Below are 13435 nucleotides of genomic sequence, written 5' to 3' on the forward strand. Positions count from 1 at the left end.
GGACATAGTTTAAAGGTGCATGGGTAAAGGTTTAGAGAAGATGTGCGAGGCAAGTGTTTTTACACAGAGGGTGGTGAATATCTGGAACGCACTGCCTGAGGAGGTGGAGGGAGCAGGTATGATCGTGCCATTTAAGGGGCAATTAGACAAATACATGTATACGATGGGAATGGAAGGATAGGGACTCCGTACGTGCATAGGGTTTTAGTTTAGGCAGGCATCATGATTGGTGCAGGCTTAGAGGGTGGAAGGGCCTGTTCCTGTGCTGTTTTGTTCTTTGAAATTCAGCATGTCAGCTACGATTCTGACTGATTTTTACAGATGCACCATAGAAAGCATCCTTTCTGGTTGTATCACAGCTTGGTGTGGATCCTGCTCTGACCAAGACAGCACAAAATTGTAAAGTGTTGTGAATGAAAACCAGCCTCCCATCCATTGACTCTGTCTGCACTTCTTGGAAAAGCAGCCAGCATAATCAAGGACCCCACACCTCAGACATTCTCTCTTCCACCTTTTCCCATTGGGAAAAAGACACAAAAGTCTGAGGTCACAAACCAACCGACTCAAGAACAGCTTCTTCTCTGCTGCTGTCAGACTTTTGAATGGATCCATCATATATTTAGTTGATCTTTCTCTACACCCTAACAATGACTATAACATTACATTCTGCACCTTCTTTCCTTCTGTAAGTTTGGTATGCTTTGTCTGTATAGTGCGCAAGAAATAATACTTTTCACTGTATCCCAGTGCATGTGACAATAATAAATCAAATTACAACGGGACCAGTATCTACGACAATCCCCTCCAATCCCTCAGCTTTCCCTGACAATGAGGCCTTGCTGCTAAAATCGACAGGACCACCCACCCCCCCAACCATCCTGCATGTCCAACCTCCTGCAGAGCCACACACACAAACACACCCTCCGCCTATGCCACCCCCATTCCTTGCACTATTCAGGGGCCTATTGTCTAATCAGCAACTCTTTTGACTCAGGGTTATGGGTTCACTTCCACTTCATACAGATACTGACACTCAGTGCAGCACTGAGGGAGTGCTGCAATGTCAGAGGTGCAGTTTTTTCAAACTAAGGCCGCTTCTACCTCCCGAAGTTGGCATTGCACTACTTTGGGAGAAGCTAAATGCAGAGTTAGGATCGACAAGAAATAATCCGACCTTGACTATCAATTAGTCAAGAAGAAGAGCTTGGGATTGGCGGAACAGGAGCACAGTGGTTAGCAGTGCTGCTCACAGTGCCAGGGACCCGGCCTTGGGTGACTGTAGAGTTTCCTCCGGGTGCTTTGATTTCCTCCCACAGTCTCAAGATGTGCAGATTAGGTGGATTGGCCATGCTAAATTGCCCCTGAGAGTCCAAAGGTGTGCAGGTTAGGTGGATTGGCTATGCTAAATTGTGCGTTAGCGACCAAAAACGTGTGGGCTAGGTGTATAGCCCATGCTAAATTGTCCCTGTGATGCAGGTTAGGTGGATTGGCCATGCTAGATTGTCCCTTAGTGTCCAAAGGTGTGCAGCTCAGGTAGATTGGTCATGCTAAATTGTCCCTTGGTGCCCAAAATGTTCAGGTTAGGGAGATTAACCATGCTAAGTTGTCCCTTAATGTCCAAAGATGAGCAGGTTAGATGGATTGGCCATGATAAATTCTCAGGGGGATTAGCAGGGTAAATATGTGGGGTTACGGGGATAGGGTTTGGGTGGGATTATTGTCGGCACAGGCTCAATGGGCCAAATGGCCTCCTTTTGCGCTGTAAGGATTCTATGATTAAGCTGTAAAGGGATACAAGACAAAATGGTATAATAGCCTCTGGCCTCTCAGATAAATTGAGTGAAAGACCCGTGAGCTGTTTGTGTAATGGTGCTGCACTCGCTCACACAGTCACAGAACTGCAGCTGAGAAGAATTCCAGTTGGCACTGCCGAGAGGGGCCTTGGAATAGTTCACAAGACCCCTGCTCCTCTCTTTGCGAGAGGCTTCATTCCCGGAATGGCTGCCTGCTTTCACAGATTGCTTTGGCTCAGATTCTGCTCCTCGGGAGATTTCGCTTCCACCAGTTTCTATTTTAGCTTTTCACCTCGCAGCGTATGTACATATTTAAAAAAATCAGTCCAAAAATACATCCTCGGCGTGCTCTGAGGACAAGTCCCTTTGCTGGTGTCCTGATTATTTTTAGATGGGTAGTTGTGACTGAACCTGGCAGTGCTGAGGGGAGTTAGCATCGCCTGAAGGGACACAGCTGGTTCTGTTGCTGTCACCTGCCTTCCCGCTCTCCGCAGTGGCTGAGGAATCCTTTGCAAGTGTGAAAAAGCTGAGGGAGTGGCGCCAAGCTGGCACCATCCGGCGCTCCGTATCCTGTTAATCTTGGCTCACGCTGGCAGTGGCACTACCTCAGAAGGCAAGAGTTTGGCACACAAAATCCGCTTTGTCATTGCGGTATTGGACTGAGGAAGGAGCCTTTAAGGAGCTGCCCTTGGGGTGGGGGGTGGCTTCCCTCAAGTGCTTTACCACCAACCCTATCCTTGAAGGGTAGAGACAGCAGCTGCTTTGTGCACAGCAAGATCCCAGCAGCAACATGATCTGGTGATGGAGTTTGAGGGGTGAATATATAAGAAATAGGAGCAGGAGTAGGCCATCTAGCCCCTCGAGCCTGCCCCGCCATTCAATAAGATCATGGCTGATCTGTCGCTGCTCAGTTCCACTTTCCCGCCCTCTCCCCATAACCCTTAATCCCCTCTCTTATCAAAAACCCATCAACCCGCGTCTTAAAAATATTTAGCGAGGCAGCCTCCACCACTTCAACAGGCAGAGAATTCCAGAGATTCACCACCCTTTGAGTGAAGAAGTTCCTCCTCAACTCCGTTCTAAACTGCCCCCCCTTTATCTTGAGGCTGTGCCCCCTTGTCCTACTGTCTTTTTTGAGTGGGAAGAGTCTCTCCACCTCTATCCTATCCATCCCATTCATCATCTTATACGTCTCAATGAGATCTCCCCTCATTCTTCTAAACTCTAACGAGTACAAGCCCAGTTTATTCAGCCTCTCCTCATAGCTGAACCCCCTCAACTCCGGTATCAGCCTAGTAAACCTCCTCTGCACTCCCTCCAAGGCCAAAATATCTTTGCGCAGGTGTGGCGCCCAAAACTGCACACAGTACTCCAGCTGCAGCCTCACCAATGCCCTATACAGCTGCAGCAAGACCTCCCTACTTTTATATTCAATCCCCTTCGCTATGAAGGCCAGCATCCCATTCGCCTTCCTGACCACCTGCTGCACCTGCAAGCTGGGTTTTTGGGACTCATGCACAAGGACCCCGAGGTCCCTCTGCACCGTCGCCTGCTGCAGTTTTTCGCCCCGTAAGTAATAATCCTTCCTACCATTATTCCTACCAAAGTGGACCACCTCACACTTGCCAACATTAAATTCCATTTGCCATTTCCTGGCCCATTCGCCCAGCCTATCTAGATCCTTCTGCAGACTCTCCACACCCTCCGCACAATTTGCCTTTTCCCCCAATCTTGGTGTCATCAGCAAATTTCGACACCCTACACTCGGTTCCCTCCTCCAGATCATCTATATAAATGGTAAAAAGCTGAGGCCCCAGCACCGATCCCTGGGGCGCTCCACTAGTCACCATCCGCCAATCCGAATAGCACCCATTGACCCCCACTCTCTGCCTCCTATTTGACAACCAATCCTCTATCCACGCTAACACCCTACCCCCAACTCCATGTCCCTCGACCTTCTGCAATAACCTCTTGTGAGGTACTTTGTCAAATGCCTTCTGAAAATCTAGAAAGACCACATCCACCGGCTCTCTTCTATCCACCGCCCTAGACACATCCTCATAGAACTCCAGTAAATTTGTCAGACACGACTTCCCTTTAATGAAACCGTGCTGCGTCTGCTCTATCAAGCAATTCCCTTCAAGATGCCTCGCAATTTCCTCCTTAATGACAGATTCTAACATTTTACCTGCCACAGACGTTAAACTAACCGGCCTATAATTCCCCGCCTTTTATCTGGCACCCTTCTTAAACAACGGCGTAACATTAGTCGTTTTCCAATCATCCGGCACTTCCCCGGAATCCAGCGACGTCTGGAAAATAACCACCAAGGCATCCACTATCACCTCCGCCATTTCCTTCAGAACCCTCGGATGCATTCCATCCGGTCCTGGGGACTTGTCCACAATCAGCCCCTCCAGTCTGTCGAGCACCGCCTCTCTAGTAACAGTAATGTCATTAAGACCCTCCAGTCCTATCACCTTTCCATCGCTAACACCCGGCAAAGTATTCACGTCCTCCTCCGTGAAGACAGAAACAAAAAAGTTATTCAATATCAACTCTGGTTGGCAGGGGTGGAGTTTCTTTCCCTATTTTGCAATGGAGGAGACAGTGCATGCCATAGGCTGGCGATTGAGTCTTCCAGTCCCACCACTCTGAACGGGGTTTCCCCTTGTTCAAACTGTCCACCACAGAAAGGAAGGAAGGAAGGAAGTGGGGGGGGGGGGGGGTGTGTTTGCCCTTAACATGACCCAGAAGATTCCACCAGTGGATCCAGCTGGAAAATCCCGGCCCAGGGTGCTGTGATCCTTTGAAACGACATCACAAGCAAGATCAGAGGATGGGCAAGATCCTGATTTTACCTTTTAGCCAGAGGTTGGCCTCAAAGGCGTGTCGGCCTGTCTGATGTGTTGAGGCCTCTGGAGTGGGGCTGGATCCCATCGCACTCAGACTCAGAGGCCAGAGTGTTACCATCTGCACACTGGGTGCTTCAGTAGTTAGCACTGCTGCCTCACAGTGCCAGGGAGCCACGTTCAATTCCTCGGATCACTGTGCAGAGTCTGCACATTCTCCCCATGTCTGCATGGGTTTCCTCCGGTTTTCTCTCACATCCAAAAGATATGCAGGTTAGGTGCATTGGCCTTGCTAAATTCTTCCTCAGTGTTCCCAAACTGGCACCGGATTTGATTTGATTTATTATTGTCACATGTACACAAGGAAAAGTATTGTTTCTTGTATGCTATATAGACGTAGCATACCGTTCATGGGGAACGAAAGGAGAGGGTGCAGAATATAGTGCTAGAGTCATAGCTAGGGTGTAGAGAAAGAGCAACTTAATATATAGTAGACCCATTCAATAGTCTGATAGCAGCAGGGAAGAAGCTGTCCTTGAGTCGGTTGGCACGTGACCTCAGACTTTTGTATCTTTTGCCCGACGGAAGAAGGTGGAAGAGAGAATGTCCGGGGTGCTGGGGTCCTTGATTATGGTGGCTGCTTTTCTGAGCCAACGGGAAGTGTAGACAGAGTCAATAGATGGGAGGCTTGTTTGTGTGATGGATTGGGCTACTTTTGTAGTTTCTTGTGTTTTTGGACACAGCAGGAGCCATACCAAGCTGTGATAGAGCCAGGAAGAATGCTTTCTATGGTGCATCTGTAAAAGTTGGTGAGTGTCGTAGCAGACATGCCAAATTTCCTTCATCTTCTGAGAAAGTAGAGGCGTTGGTGGCTTTCTTAACTATAGTGTCGGCATTGAGGGACCAGGACAGGTTGTTGGTAATCTGCACACCTAAAAACTTGAAGCTGTCAAGGAGTGTGGCGACTCGGATATTTTCACAGGAACTTCTTTGCAGCGTTATTGTAAGCCTACTAGTGACGTGAATAAATAAAGTTTAACTTGGCAGTGCCACAATGGCTGGCGGAGTTCTGAGTTGAGTCTGGTGAACTTGTCCTCCACTGGGCAAATTGAAACAAGCGTATAGTGGTGTGCGTGTGACAGTAATGGACCTGTGTGCAGTGTCTGCCCAGTGCACCATTCGTTAAGCTGCAGTTCATAATTGCTCCTTGGGGATATAGCTGGCGGTCGGTCAGTTTCATATATATATCGGGGAGGAGTTTTCTCATCCTGGGGACTATTAATTGAAAGGGTTTTCAAATCGTCCACGCTCAGAATTACTTCCTTTGCCTGCTTGGTGCAATCAAGTAGAATGTGTTCCTCACCAATAGAATTAGAATCCCTACAGTGCAGAAGGAGGCCATTCAGCCCATCGAGTCTGCACCGACCACAATCCCTATCCCCATAACTCCCATGCATTTACCTGAGCTAGTTCCCCTTGACACTAAGCGGCAATTTTAGCTTGGCCAATCCATCTAACCCGCACATCTTTGGACTGTGGGAGGAAATCGGAGCACCTGGAGGATACCCACGCAGACATGGGGAGAATGTGCAAACTCCACACAAACAGTGACCTGAGCCAGGAATTGAACCTGGGTCTCTGGTGCTGTGATGCCCATCGTACCTCCACTGACAACAATCACTCCCGGGCCCTAACCCCGTAACCTCCTGACACTAAGGGGCAATTTAGCATGGCCAATTAACCTAACCTGCACATCTTTGGAGTGTGGGAGGAAACCAGAGCATCCGGAAGAAACCCACGCAGACACGGGGGGAATGTGCAAACTCCACACAGACAGTGACCCGAGACCAGAATTGAATCCAGGTCCCTGGAGCTGTGAAGCAGCAGAACTAACCGCCGTGTCACCATGCTGCCCTGTAATGACCCGGGGGCCGAAATGTTCTGGCCCTTCCTGCTAGCGGGATCTTCTGGTTCTGCCAATGGTGACACCGTCCCCCCCCCGCAGCCTCTGTGGCACATTCGCAGCGACAGAGGGTGCAGAGTGAAGCCAGGCAAAGCCATCTGTGGGACAGGAACAGCCTGTCGCTGGCCACCTCCACTGCCAGAAGACATGCTGTGACGGGGGGAGGGGGGGAACAGGAAAATCCCACCCCAGGTATTCTGGAGGTGTTTGTTGAGGGCTGCAGATTGGCAAGGATGCTGGGGAGATCCCCTCTGCTCTTCCTCTAAATAACGGGATCTTTTATGTCCAATGGAGGGAGTTGACAGGGCCTCCAGTGTAAAGTCTGGACTGATAGGTGGAGAATCGGCAGTGCAGCACTCACCCAGCGCTGCAGTGCCCTGTCAGCCTGGGATGGTTCAATTGTGTCAGGAGCCTGCTGCCTCACGAGACGCCCAGGCCCAGTTCATACTACTAAACCCCGGCGAATACAACCCTAACCAACTCAACCTGTCCTCGTACGTCAGTCCCTGCCTTGCCTGCACTCCCTGTAAAGCAAGAACAGATGCAAAAAGCGGGGAGGATAAATGTTAGTGTGGGCTGGTTGAGTTGAATGGGCTATTACGCGCTGCTAAATTCTCCCTCAGTGTATCTGAACAGGTGCCGGAGTGTGGCGAGCAGCGAATTTTCACAGTAACTTCATTGCAGCGTTAATGTAAGCCTACTTGTGATACATAAACTTTGAAAAGTAATGAGCAAGTCAGTAAAGCTCTTTGCAAAACAAAAGTGGCCCGTTTATAACACAATAGGGTTACAAAAGGAAGGTATCCACGGTAAACCTTCATAAATTGCTGGTGTCCAGTCCTGAGCGGGTGCAGGACAGAATCACTGAATGGGGCCTGGTTGAGGGGTTTGAAGTCTGTGGCAGGCTGGGACATCTGGGAAGTTTCCCTTCAAGCCAGGAAGGTTAAGGGGAGATTCGGTGGGGGTGTGACTTCAGTAAGTCCTAGGAGGCAGAAATCCCTCCACCAAAATCCCTTTATTTACCAGTCTGACAACAGCATACGGAGTGATTTCAGTGAGCGCTCTACACTCAGAGTCCCAGAGGAACTGACACGCCTGGTTAGATACAAAGCAAGAGGCTCCCTGATTGGCCCTTTATCAGGGAGTTCATATTCTAATAGGCCCACCTCAACTGCCTGATTCAAAGTGTTACAGTGAGAAAATCACAAAGGGGTTAGATGGAGTAGGGAAAAAGAAATATTGGCAGTGGCAGAAGGTGGAGGACATAGGTTTAAAGTAATTGGGAAAAATCTTTTTTTTTGCATAGTGCACTGTGGTACATTGCCTGAAAGATTGGTGGAAACAAGCTCAATAGCAGTATTGACAGCACGGTGGCACAGTGGTTAACACTGCTGACCCACAGCGCCAGGGACCTGGGTTCAATTCCTAGCTTGGCTCACTGTGCAGAGTCCACACATTCTCCCCGTGTCTGCGTGGAGCTGCTCCGGCTTCCTCCCACAGTCCAAAAGATGTGCTGGTGAGGTACATTGACCGTGCTATTTTGAGTATCTGTATAGGTGATGGAGTGTGGTGACTAGGGGATTTTCACAGTAACTTCATTGCAGTGTTAATGTAAGCCTGCTTGTGACACTAATAACCTTGGAAAGGGTTTTAGTTTCAAACTCAACTAAAATGGGGGAATTACACTGTTGTGGGGTAAGTGCAGGGTTATGGATCCAGTCGTCTATGTAGCTCTCTCAAAGAGCTAGTACAGACAAGATGGATTGAATGATCTCCATCTGTGCTCTGCCATAGTCCCAGATGAACATGGGTTGCTGTCCCCTTTAAGGGGGAAGAACTGACTAGTGGTTATTTAACCTGAGGGGGAGGGTAGTCATCACATGCGAGTGGCAAGCTAAAGGCTTTTTAAAAAATGTTTATTTGCTAACATCACAAGTAGGCTTACATTAACACTGCAATGAAGTAACTGTGAAAATCCCCTAGTCGCCACACTCTGGCGCCTGTTCGGGTTCACTGAGGGAGGATTTAGCACGGCTAATGCACCTAACCAGCACGTCTTTCAGATTTTGGGAGGAAACTGGAGCAGCCGGAGGAAACCCATGCAGAGATGGGGAGAATGTGCAAACTCCGCACGGACAGTGACCCAAGCCGGGAATCGATCTCGGTCCCCGGTTCTCTGAGGCAGCACAGTGCTAACCACAGTGACACCGTGCCGCCCAAGAAGGCGAGGCCTTCATGAATCACCTCAGCCAGTGTGGGAATTGAACCTGTGATGTTGGGGTCCTCTTTCTGTACGGTATCGCTCAATGGTTACAAGGATAATTTAAAAAGTACAAACGAGCGTATGAATTAGGAGCCATTCGGCCCTTCGAGCCTGCTCTGCCGTTCGGTAAGATTGCAGGCTGATCCAGTTGTAATCTCAAGCCCCACTTTCCTGCTGACCCCCCCCTCCCTGCTAACCCTTCATCCCCACCCCCCCCACCCCCCACCCCCTTATTAATTGAAAAGCTATCTAGCTCTGCCTTAAAAACGTTCAAAGACTCTGCACGCAGTCTCACCGGCCGTTCACGCCACTCTCCCGCTGCAGCGATGTCAGAGAAATTGGTGGCCAGCCAAATGTCCGTTCGGTGGGATGGGAAAAGTCCGCCGGCACGAACGGTGGTAAAATTCCGTCCTCCGTTTTCACTGCCTTTTGAGGAAGAGACTCATGGCTCCTTCTGAGAAAAAAATTTTTCCTCGTCTCTGTCTTAAATGGTGGGGGTGGGGGGGGAGGAGGCTGTTATTTTTTAAACAGTGACAGCCTTCCTCCCGCCTCGCCAGTTCTGGTTTCTCCCACGAGGATTAATTGTAAATTCTGAGGGACATCCTGAGACTATTAAAGGTATGATCTGAATCTCGGTATCAATTTAAAATTAACATTTACGCCTGTGTTTTTAAATTTTTTCCGAGTCCATTGTAATGAAATCAGGCAGAGCGGTGGGCTGCTATAAAGCTCTGAGGACCCCCGGGTACCATGGGCAACGCTGAGGGAGGTGACGCATTCCGCGATTTCCGTGTCCACTAACCTGTGGTTTCCTTTCTCCACCCCAACAGTAACCTGCTGTCCTCCAAGTACAAAGAAATACACTTTGAGAAACAAAAGACCTTCTTTTCCAAGGTAAGGCCGGGCTTTAATTCGATTATTTGGGTAGGGAAAAACTCTCCCGGAGAAGGGTTGGGATTTAACAGGCTACAATGAGGCACCCACATCAGTTTGGGCTGCGGTTTCGCACACAAACCTGCGACCGCCTGCAAGTTCCCCTCCAAGTCACTCACTATCCTGACTCAGAAATATACCGCCGTTCCTTTACAGTCGCTGGGTCAAAATCCTGGAAATCCCTCCCTAACGGCATTGTGGGTCGTCCCCCAGCACGTGGACTGCAGCGATTCAAGAAGGCAGCTCATCACCACCTTCTCAGGGGCAACTAGGGATGGGCAATAAATGCTGGCCCAGCCAGCGATGCCCATGTCCCACAAATGAGTAAAAAGAACACGAACACGCGCGCACACACACACACGTGCGTGCACACACACTAACAGACACATTCACACACAAACACATGTATGCACACACACACACACACACACAAATACACACACACACACACACACACACACACACAAATACACACACACACACACAAATACACACACACACACACACACACAAATACACACACACACACACACACACAAATACACACACACACACACACACACAAATACACACACACACACACACACAAATACACACACACACACACACACACAAATACACACACACACACACACACACAAATACACACACACACACACACAAATACACACACACACACACACACACACAAATACACACACACACACACACACACACACAAATACACACACACACACACACACACACACAAATACACACACACACACACACACAAATACACACACACACACACACAAATACACACACACACACACACAAATACACACACACACACACACAAATACACACACAAATACACACACAAATACACACACAAATACACACACACACACACACAAATACACACACACACACAAATACACACACACACACACACACGCACACACATATATACACACAATTTGTGCCGGGAACATTCATTTAAAAATCTAATGTTCAGCTCCCTTGGCCTATTTTGTCAATCTATTTGACCATGGCTGATGTGGATCAGAACTCTATTGACCCACATTGGCTCCTTACCCCACATGGTGGCTGAATGGCCTCCTCCAGTGGTGTCACCGTTCTCTGATCCTGTGGGGAGTGGGATGGGTGGAGTTGTTCTCACAGAGGGCTGGCATGGACGTGCCAGGCCCCCTCCTGTGGTGGAATCATTCTAGTCATGATGTGGAGATGCCGGCGTTGGACTGGGGTAGAACAGAAAGAAATCCCACAACACCAGTTTAGAGTCCAAACAGGTTTATTTGTAGCAAAAGCCGCAAGCTTTCGGGACAGCCTGTCCCTTCGTCAGGAGGCTGGCCACCTGACGAAGGGACAGGCTGTCCCGAAAGCTTGCGGCTTTTGCTACAAATAAACCTGTTTGGACTCTAAACTGGTGTTGTGGGATTTCTTTCCGTAATCATTCTACCCAACTCAAATCAGTCAATCCCACTTTTGAGATTTTACGTTGACCATCCCACTGCCCCTCCACTGGCTTCAACAGCTGTTTTGGGGGGTGGGGCGGGGTGTGTGTGTGTGTGCGTGTGCATGCATGTGTGTGTGCATGCATGTTTGCGTGTGTGTATGTTCTGCTGTGGCTCCTCGAGGAGAACCTCTGAAGTGCCTTCAAAGTGGAACAGCACGGTGGCACAGTGACCAGCACTGCTGCCTCACAGCGCCAGGGACCTGGGTTCGATTCCTGGCTTGGGTCACTGTCTGTGTGGAGTTTGCACGTTCTCCCTGTGTCTGCATGGGTTTCCTCCCACAGTCCAAGGATGTGCAGGTTAGGTGCATTGGCTGTGCTAAATTCTCCCTTAGTGTCGGGGGACTAGCTAGGGTAAATGTATGGGATTGTGGGGTTAGGGCCTGGGTGGGATTGTGGTCAGTGCAGACTCAATGGGCTGAATGGCCTCCTTCTGCACTGTAGGATTCTACGATTTTACCCAGGCTCTATCCATGTAACCCCAAGTATTTATCCCACTAACATCCCTAATTTACACATTTTGGGACAGTATGGGACAATTTAGCATGGCTAATCCACTTAACTTGCACATTTTTTGGACTGTGGGAGGAAACTGGAGGAAACCCATGCAGGCACGGGGAGAACGTGCAGACTGCACACAGACAGGGACTCAAGCCAGGAATTGAACCCGGGTCCCTGGCACTGTGAGGCAGCAGTGCTAACCACTGTGCCACCACCCCCCCGCTGTTGTGTGGTGGGCCAGGCTTGAAGGGCCGAATGGCCGGCCTCTATTTTCTATGGGCGGGATTTTACAGCCTTGCTCAGGCGAGACCAGAAATTTCCGCCCGAGGTCGATGTTTTTGGAGTCCCGCCCGCTCCAATTCTGTGGCAGGCGCGGTGGTAAAGTTCCAGTTCTAAGGTGCAGCTGGTTTTGAGCTTTACTGGGAAAAGGCAAATGAAGGGTTAACCAAAACAAAATGTCAGCCGGACACCAGAGGATGATTGGCAGTGGTTCAGCAGCTCGGTGTGGAATCATTCCTTACTGGACAGGTTTAATTTTTTTCTGAATATAATGATTTTTACCTTGTTGGGTGCGTTCAGCTACGGAAACGATCCCCTCCTGGATGTCCCCAGCATCCTGTTGCCACGGTAACAAGCCGCCAGTGAGATCTGTAAGACCATCTTGGACGGCGTACAACTGCAGCAGACGGGAACTCGCAGAGTGTTAATTCAGCAAAGGAATATCAGTGAGCGTCAACCGTCAGTGCAGAGAGGGTGGGGGGGGGGGTTACAGGGTTCGGAGAGGGTACTCAGTCTGTTGCCCTGTGGCTATCTATACAGACTGATGGAGGAGGAGGGGTGGTCTCACCCATCCCACCGCCCCCGGGATATACATCTTGCCCTCGCAGGTGTGAGTGAGGCGTACTGGGTGAGATTTTACAGCCTTGCTTGGCCCGTGACTGGAAAACCCCACCCCAAGCTCAACAGACCTTCCCGTTGTCCACCCCTCGTCCGCTTCGATTCCCGCGGCGGGCGGGACGGTAGAATTGCGGCAATTTTTTAAAAAAAAATTATTCCTTTGTGGGACATGGGCGTCGCTGGCTGGCCAGCATTTATTGCCCATCCCTAGTAGATGGTTTGTATTGCCCATCCCTAGTAGATGGTTTGTACTGCCCATCCCCAGTAGATGGTTTGTATTGCCCATCCCTAGTAGATGGTTTGTATTGCCCATCCCTAGTAGATGGTTTGTATTGCCCATCCCTAGTAGATGGTTTGTATTGCCCATCCCTAGTAGATGGTTTGTATTGCCCATCCCTAGTAGATGGTTTGTATTGCCCATCCCTAGTAGATGGTTTGTATTGCCCATCCCTAGTAGATGGTTTGTATTGCCCATCCCTAGTAGATGGTTTGTATTGCCCATCCCTAGTAGATGGTTTGTACTGCCCATCCCTAGTAGATGGTTTGTACTGCCCATCCCTAGTAGATGGTTTGTATTGCCCATCCCTAGTAGATGGTTTGATCGGCCGTTTCAGAGGGCAGTTGAGAGTCGGCCACGTTGCTGTGGGCTGTGGAGTCACATGTAGGCCAGACCAGGTAAGGATGGCAGATTTCCTCCCCTAGAGGACATTAGTG

General features: G+C 49.5%; 1 protein-coding gene across 1 annotated transcript in view; it reads left to right on the forward strand.

The window, feature by feature from the left end:
• The window catches only part of LOC145349660 (disintegrin and metalloproteinase domain-containing protein 23-like), a 121317-nt gene that overhangs the window by 28210 nt on the left and 79672 nt on the right, over nt 1-13435 (forward strand). The window contains exon 4 of the mRNA XM_080198184.1: nt 9702-9765. Coding sequence (XP_080054310.1) covers nt 9702-9765 — 64 coding nt within the window. The remainder of the gene's footprint in view (nt 1-9701; nt 9766-13435) is intronic.

Source organism: Carcharhinus amblyrhynchos, chromosome 11, assembly GCF_965287045.1.
Source record: "Carcharhinus amblyrhynchos chromosome 11, sCarAmb.v2.hapA, whole genome shotgun sequence".
NCBI lineage: Eukaryota > Metazoa > Chordata > Chondrichthyes > Carcharhiniformes > Carcharhinidae > Carcharhinus > Carcharhinus amblyrhynchos.